An 8,093-nucleotide genomic window follows, 5' to 3' on the forward strand; every position below is an offset into this window, starting at 1 on the left:
ATGAGCTGCCTGAATACAGTTGATATTCGGTGGCTCAGGTGCCGAAAATGATGAACAGTGACATATTCGGCACCTCAGATGTCGAATATGACACTGTTCACCATTTTTGGCAAATGAGGTACCGAATACGTATGTTAAATTTGTAAATATAACAGTATGTTGTCTATTTTGATAAATACGGTTGAGTATGTTGTCTACTTTTGGATTTTTGCCCATTATCTATCTTCTCCAGCAATAGTTTGAAATAGTGTCGGAAGCTAAAAAATGGTGCAATTCCGTGGGTCGGCTACTGAGGTATTTCCTTTGTGAAACTTTTTTTATTTTTATATTATAAAATCTAAAAAAATTAAATATATACATCTATTTTAAAATTTTATATCTCGATACTATTTCAAATTGCAGTGTTCTAATGCTTTCAAAATTCAAAACACTATCAAAATAATAATGAAAATTCTGAAATAAATTGTGATGTATAGGATTCTATCATCTGCTCTCAAAAAATTGCTAGACAAAAAGATAACTTGTAAAATGAGAAAACAAAAAGACAAATTACAAGATCCCTGAAATTTGTCTTTTTTATTTCTCATGGTACAAATAATTGTTTGCACTGAAATTTTTTGGACCCCTACATTATAGCATCCCCTAAACTACAAAATTGTTTCAAAGATTTTCATAACCATTTTAATAATGTTTTGAATTTTAAGAGAATTAGAACCCTGCTTTTCTATTTTTTAAACCTATCGCTCAAAATTTGAAAATGCACATATATATTTACAATTTTTGAAATTAAAAAATATAAAAATAAAAAATCTCCTCTCTGATGGGCTGATCCAAACAGACCCTAACTGCCAGTCTGGTGCAAGACAAAGGCCCAAACGGACACCTCCATCCTCCCCCGCACCGTTCTAGTCTTAAAAAAAATCCCCATCCCACCGTTTCGCTCCCCTGCGGCAACCCTCGCCGTCGGCCGCCGCCCTCCGCCGGGTGCCTTGCCCCGCCGCCGCTCCTCGGCTCATCTTAATATCAAACGGGGAGAGGTAAGAGGAGATGACTGTTTAGTTTATACTACCACCTTTGATGCAAAGGAAGAGGCGAGTTGAGGGAACAGGGGACGAAGATGGCGGTAGTCGGCGAGGAGGCGGCGCCGCCGCCTCCAGCTCCACGTACACCGCCCAGTCTGCTGTCCCTGTGCCTGGAAGCTGTCGCCGCTCATCTTGCCACGGAGGCCGCGGGCGCAGGTGGAGCTGGTGCGTCAGGGCATAGTGCTCACCTCGACGGTGACCCCGAGCAGGGCGACCACCTGACGCCGGAGCAGGTGGCGGAGGCGCTGCCGTGGGAGCTTCTCCACCGACTGGCTTCCGCTCTCCCACCAGTGGCGCTCGAGTCGATCCATCACGCCGCCCATGCTCGGTACCCTGCCCCTCTTTTCTCCTTGCCCTCCCCTTCTCTTCTCGCCCATCTAGTACACACAACGAAACACCCATTCCTGTGCGTGAGTGACCATTTCGTATTCCTCTTCTACATTTGCAGTATCATATGTTTTTGTTTTCCTTCTTAAAAAGTGTTGCTTTTCCAATTTTCACAAATGAAGGATCGAATCACCATGTTTATAATTGCCCGTGCCAGATGCTACTCTTCCGCTGACACTACTGCTGTTCTTGGAGAGCAAGACGGCATCAGACGTGGGATAAAACGCTCAAGGTTTTACATGCATTTACGCAAGAAAATGTCGAGTGTTGTATTCTGTTAATAGTCAATAGTTCTGTATTAGACTAAAGAGAACAATCAGCAGTGTTATGACATATTACATTTGTTGATGATCTTAGGCGTGAAGATTTCAACACCGCTTGGCAAGCATTGTTCAAACTTCGCTGGCCCGTTAATGATAACACTGGACATGATACCTTGGTTACTGCGACTTGGCAGCAACAGTATTGGGAAAATCATTTACAAGAGTGAGTAATCAATGGTTTGCGATTGGATTTTATGAATGCTTTTATGAATGAAATGTTTTAACACTGAAGAATTTTATTCATAAATGGCTTTATCATAAATGCATTTTTACACCTTTCCACAGGTGCCTGGATGAAGCTGCAGAGAGTGCCCTGCTTCCTTCTTTTCGTGGGAGTATTGGTGAGCTGAGTATATCAGGTCAATTTCTAGAACTCCTTCCTTACATGTCTACCATATTGCTATTTGTTTCTTGCTGTTGCTTCGTTATTCCAGTAGTTATCTTACCTACATGGGACCATTGGCAATGTTAGTTGCCATGTAGTTTAGTTTTAGCAGAACTGGCATGAACTATTTGAAGTTACCTTTATCTAACAATGTGATATCCATTTACTGTTTAAGTGACCTTGTTGTTTTTGTTCATGATCTAGCAGCTAAAATCATGAATTCCATTTTCCATAGCGAGGACATATCTCAACAACACTCAAGATTATCATATCAATGCAGCAGATTTGGTTGCTATGCAAGGTGCTAGCATACGGCGATTATTGTTCATATGCGCTTCCTTTTAACGCAACACAAGTTTCTTTTCTTGGAGCATGCACTTGCCAGTTATGAATCTTCAGTTGAACAATAAACGTGATGCAGGATTTGATATCTGCAATAATTTTGTTATGCAATGTTACATCTCCCGCAATGTTCATGTAACAATGGATCTATGTTTTACCTTCTTGTTTTATCATTTATTAGTCATTCGTAGTTCTTTAATATCAACATTGTCCCTTATTTTCAGGTGCTTGAGACTGCAAAGTGTTCTTTGCACCCCAGAAACTTATGTAAGTGCTGAATTGCTGCTGATGCAGTAGTATAGTAACATATAGCTCTTTGATTGTCCATTCTATTTTCTATCATATAGCCAATGTTGTGTGCTTGTTGTTCCGATTGTGCCCTTGTGTATGCATCCATGTTGTTGTTTTGTCAAGGGGGAGTCTCTACATCATCCATGCAGCCTATCAGTCTACACTGTTAAAGAATGCATTTATCATCCAAGTTATGTGGCGGAGCTTGCCCAAAATAAAGATGGGGACACCTATGGAGATGAAACATCCCTTTCGAAAAACTAAGCTTTGAGCTTGCAAAGAGATGGATTGTAAATCCTTATTGTGATATTCTGACAATTGTACTTTAACTGCGGGGAATCTTTTGTCTTTCAGGGCTTGTTTCAATATTGCAAGCTGGAAAGATTGATGTTCATAAGGATTATATCAGAGTCCGAGGTAATATTATACCTGTGAACATTTGCCTTTGCATACCATAGCTTTAGGAACAACAATGTGGAGTGTGATGATCATTATCTGAATCAGCTCAAAGCATGAAGAAATGCCCACAAGTTCATTTTTGTGTGTGCTGTAGAATAGTTATCTTTAACCATAACAAAAATAGAACTCACGTGTCTCTATTCATGGTACTATTAAGGCTGGGTAACTAAATATTCCATATAAGAAATATATCAAAACTAAAACAGGCTGCTGATATGGTTAGTCATGCACTTATGCTGGCACAATCATTTTCTGCATGATACCCAATTGTTCAAGGGTTTTACTGTTCTTTTTGTGACCTGATAGCAAGTCATTAACGCTTCCAGGGGTTTAAGTTTCTTCTTAATTTTCAATCCCAGGTTCATGGTGTATGTCTGCTTCTGAGTTGCCATGCAGAGACACTGGTGTCCCTTGAATTTATCCACTGCCAGCTTTATCCTGCAGTCATGGATAAAATTTGCAAGAGTGTGTGCCGAAAGGAATCTCTAAACCATGGAATCCAACGCTTAAGTATTAAATCATCGTGTATTTGTGGAACCAAGCCTCTGACCATCTCTGCTGGTCTGTTAAATTTTCTTTCATATGGAAAGTAAGTTGCATGCCCTTTCTATTCTTAATTGATTTTATTTTCAAATTGATATTGGAGATTAACAAGGAAAATGAATTATATTTTTAGTTTCTTTGTTCTATGGCAATGCTTCTCCCATTAATATTACTCATGGGGCATTGACCACTTATGCCTTTCTGAGCTAGTAGTCATCAGACATTGTAACTTATATGCATTTGTTATGTCAATACTTGATGCTGTTCATTGCTATGTGAAACATCTAAACACTGTTAAATCCTTATGATTGTTCAGGTCATTGCAATTGCTGTCACTCAACGATACTAAGATGCAGCCGTCATTTGCTAAAATGATTTTTCTTACTCTCCTTGAGTCACCATGTGGTTTACAAACTCTTGAGATATCAGAAAACAATGTGGGTTGACAGGAAAACCTTTTTTTTTTATCCTTTTACCTCTTTTTTGCCCATTAAATTGATTATCTCTTATAGATTGCAGGCTGGCTTTCCACAATGGACAAAAGTTCGACAATTTCCTCATTAGCACTGGAATCAAATATTTCTTTGAACTCCCTGTCCGTTCTTAACCTGAGGTATTACTTTATCCTTACCATAATCTAGGGTGTCTCAAACAACTTCTGCAAATTGTTGTTTTTTCTGAATTACTAATGTCCTAATTATGTGTTTCATTCCTTGATTCTTATCATTCTAGGGGAAATAATTTGCAAAAGGGTGATGTTGAAGATCTTCACAAAATTCTAATAAAAATGCCTAACCTGAGAGATTTAGATATAAGTGGCAATCCAATCATGGACGAAGGTATTAGGTACTGACTGACATAACAGAAGACCCATCTATACTCTGCACAAATATATACAGAAAGTAGAATTATGCTTGCATGTTTGTCTTCAGTTCCGCTAGATATGCACCAATTGTAAATGGACAGTAGTTCTTCATTTTTTTGTTGCCTTAAACTCTTTCTTGTTGAGTTACTGAAGCACTCAACGGTTGCACATAAAATTGCAGATTGCTTGTTCCTTTTATTTCACGGGCTATTCAAAAGGAAAATCCACTTTTGAGATTAAGAATCGAGAACTGTGACTTGTCCAGTATTGGTGTGAGTAAACTTCTTGAGGGCCTCACATCTGTTAAACAACCACTAGATATGCTATCTATAGCAGATAATCCTCTTGGGAGGTGAGTAGTATCTCTTTTCATGAATTACTTTTCCTGTTAGTTCTTATGTCACTTTTTTTATTGAAATGCGCTTGCAGTTCTGTGGCAGCTGCATTGGTTCTTTTTATGTCACTTTTTGTATTGAAATGCGCTTGCAGTTCTGTGGCAGCTGCATTGGCCAACTTCTTGGGGTCACGTGTAAGAGATCTAAATGTTGAAGATATTGGACTGGGGACATTAGGTTTCCAAATACTCGAGGAAGCATTGTCAATGGAAGTAGCTCTTTCCCACATCAACATCAGGTAGAAACAAACACTGTCACGCGACATAATTGTCTGTTTCGTCACTGGCTTCATTTATATTTTTCAGCAAGAACCGAGGTGGGATCAGAGCAGCATATTTTGTTTCCAGATTAATATTGCAAGCACCAAACCTCGTCTCAGTCAATGCAGCAGCTAACCTTTTACCCCCCGAATCTTTGGAAGTCATTTGTAACACCTTGAAGCAGAGGACATGTAAGAAAAAAAATACTTATCTGAATTCTCATTGTTTCTTACGTACATTCAAGTGAATCCTAACAGGCACCGGAAAATAGAGATTGGTTCATAACCAATGGGCGTTCCCCTGTTTTAGGTAATTTGGAGCGAGTGGACCTGACAAGCAACATGCATTTGTCAGGCTCTGTTTTTCCTGTGTTACTTGAATTCAAGAAGCATGGCAAGCCGATCCTGGTTCTTCCATCACACTTGAGCGCTTGTGCTCCGTACGATGATGACCCATGATAATATATTGGGAACTGCTGAATGCTTCTCCGGTCTCTTTAGATGGAACTAGATGGGCAGCCACACGCTGTATTTGTTGTCATATGGGCATATGTTGTATGTGGTTATGGTTTGTTGGAATGAATTGTCGGTGCGCGTGATGGGGGGCTCTTGGTGAGTGCTTGATGTTTTCTCCTCTTTGGTTTGGTGATGGTGTCATGCTACCTCAGCGGGTTTGCAATTAAACAGTTTCGTGCAGTGGATTGGATGTAGTATTATGTTATGGATGCCTCCTAAATTTGTAGTAATCAAACACAGTGTCGCTAGTGAGTCATTTGTTGGTTCATCCTCCTTCGCATCATAATAGTAGATTTTGGGAGTATTCCCGTTGCCAGAAGAAAGCAATGATGTATTACACTGTTTTCACCGATTTTGTTGTCACTAGATAACTAGAAATCTAGGCATGTGCAATGAGACTTCTTGAGGCATACCTCCAAAACCCCAACGTTGAATAGACAAAGAGCCGGTCAGTTTCATGCCTTGACATTAGACAGGAATGATCTGTTCGACTTGGGGTTCGCAGGCGATGTTTTTAAATGCTGCAACCACAACTGCCAGCATGAGAAGACATCAGACAAAGGGCGAATGCTTTGAATTTGAAGGTCGTTGGCTTCAGAAGAAACGTGAGGACTTGGAGTCATGGGAACAATTGGACTGTGGTGTTAATGGAAATAAGGTGATTTTAGTTTTCTTTTCAGAGTGAATAGGTTGATGATGTGTGTTCATACGGTTACATGGCACATCGAAGCTCATGGAAAATTGTGTAATGAAATTACACCGGTCCAAGGGCTCTGCCAAATTGATACCTTCTCACCCTGGCTGTCCTTAATTTGTGTTGAAGGATTTTTTTTTTGTCCATGCTACATTGTGCAGTTCTTATTTTCTGATGATTAATTGATGGATTTTTTCAAGGTACTCCAAGTTAATGTGGACCGTCTATCGTGAGTTGATTGGATGGTTGATATTACTATTACCTCATAGGTGGTAAGAGATGGGTCAATCAATTATCACAAAGCATACAAGGGAACAAATAATTTTTGCTACCTGCTGTTAAAAGCTGTGTTACACGGACACAGACACGGGTGTCGGAGTCCGACTCGGGTGCGGATGTCCGATTCGGCAAACTATAAAGAGGATTCATCGAGGATTCGTCATATATATATATATATATATATTAGTTTTATTTTTTATGTTTTAAACCTAAGTATATACATAAAATATATGTATAACATAGATACCTACCTCTTTTTAATACATTAGAAGGGGAAATAAAATCATAGTTCTAATTTAGAATCAAATTCACTAGAGTTGTCAAAGAAATAGAAAAGAATAAATTGGAATGGGCTCAATTCATCATTTGTTGGCCATTTGGCCCATCCAGCAACTGGCCCATCTAAACCGCACGCCCTAACCACCAGCCGCACACTCCTCACTTCTCAGTCCTCCCAAGTCCTCAACGCCGCTGCTTGCTGCCGCCGCCTCTCCCCTTCCGTCATCGCCTCTCCCCCGCTACCGCCGCCGCCTCTCCCCCGCCTGCTGCCGCCGCCTGTCCTCCACCTGCTGCCGCCGCCTCTCCCCCGCCACCGCCGCCTCTCCCCGGCCGTCGTCGTCACCTCTCACCCGTTGCCACCGCCACCTCTCCCCCGTCGCCGCCGCCGCCTCTCCCCCACCGCCGCCGCCGCCTCTCCCTGCCTTGGACATGGCCACACCGCGTCGGATGCATGTCGCACCGCGTCGGATGCGTGTCGCACCGCGTCCGACGCGAGTCGACGTGGCAAAAAATTTGTGGACACGCGTGTTCCTGTAACACAGGTTAAAAGTATGGCTGTTAATATGGCAAGTAATTAGTGAAAGAATTTCACTTGCTGTGATCTATGTTCTGATAATTATTTTGAATCTTAAATATAACAAAATAACAAATTTTGGCTGTAAGATTTAAAATTTTCTATGAACTTTCAGTGTTCGAAATAATAAAATAGATAAATCCATGTGTTCGTATTTTAATTAGTAATGGAGACTTTGATCAATTTAAATATTTGAATTCTAGTAGTTCCACAAAAAAGATATTTGATAATTCGGACTATATTTTTTTTGCGCTTCGAGAACAGAATGTGTTTTGATACATTTAATCTGGACTTTAAAATTTGTGATTTTGGAAGCATTTGCACTCAAATTAATGGGTTGATGTTGCCTCTTTTAGGTGCTCCACTTGATTTCTGATATCCGCATGCATGCGTAGGCTTAGGAAGATTAGCGTGTGCCTT

At 40.4% G+C, this 8,093-nt stretch overlaps 1 protein-coding gene across 6 annotated transcripts; it reads left to right on the top strand.

The window, feature by feature from the left end:
• The first annotated feature begins 890 nt into the window (after positions 1–890).
• LOC133906266 (uncharacterized) lies at positions 891–6,628 on the top strand. Of its 6 annotated transcripts, none has more exons than XM_062348121.1 (15): positions 894–1,410; positions 1,627–1,701; positions 1,827–1,955; positions 2,078–2,151; positions 2,382–2,478; positions 2,744–2,786; positions 3,165–3,227; positions 3,629–3,858; positions 4,129–4,249; positions 4,325–4,425; positions 4,545–4,658; positions 4,859–5,029; positions 5,107–5,310; positions 5,378–5,523; positions 5,642–6,628. In XM_062348121.1, the coding sequence occupies exons 1-15, from the start codon at positions 1,118–1,120 to the stop codon at positions 5,788–5,790; spliced, it is 2,010 nt and encodes a 669-aa protein (XP_062204105.1). In that variant the 5' UTR covers positions 894–1,117; the 3' UTR covers positions 5,791–6,628. The 6 variants fall into 6 exon arrangements, with proteins under 6 accessions (XP_062204110.1, XP_062204109.1, XP_062204105.1 ...); XM_062348122.1 differs by having other exon boundaries at positions 2,385–2,478; XM_062348123.1 differs by having other exon boundaries at positions 895–1,410; positions 5,167–5,310.
• Positions 6,629–8,093: the final 1,465 nt, after the last annotated feature.

Source organism: Phragmites australis, chromosome 23 (genome assembly GCF_958298935.1).
Source record: "Phragmites australis chromosome 23, lpPhrAust1.1, whole genome shotgun sequence".
In the NCBI taxonomy this organism is placed as follows: domain Eukaryota; kingdom Viridiplantae; phylum Streptophyta; class Magnoliopsida; order Poales; family Poaceae; genus Phragmites; species Phragmites australis.

Coding starts and splice junctions, on each gene's coding strand:
- LOC133906266 (XM_062348121.1), top strand. CDS start 1,118: ATGGCGGTAGTCGGCGAGGAGGCGGCGCCGCCGCCTCCAGCTCCACGT. Junction 1,956..2,077: donor TGGGAAAATCATTTACAAGA/GTGAGTAATCAA, acceptor ACCTTTCCACAG/GTGCCTGGATGAAGCTGCAG. Junction 2,787..3,164: donor TTTGCACCCCAGAAACTTAT/GTAAGTGCTGAA, acceptor TTTGTCTTTCAG/GGCTTGTTTCAATATTGCAA.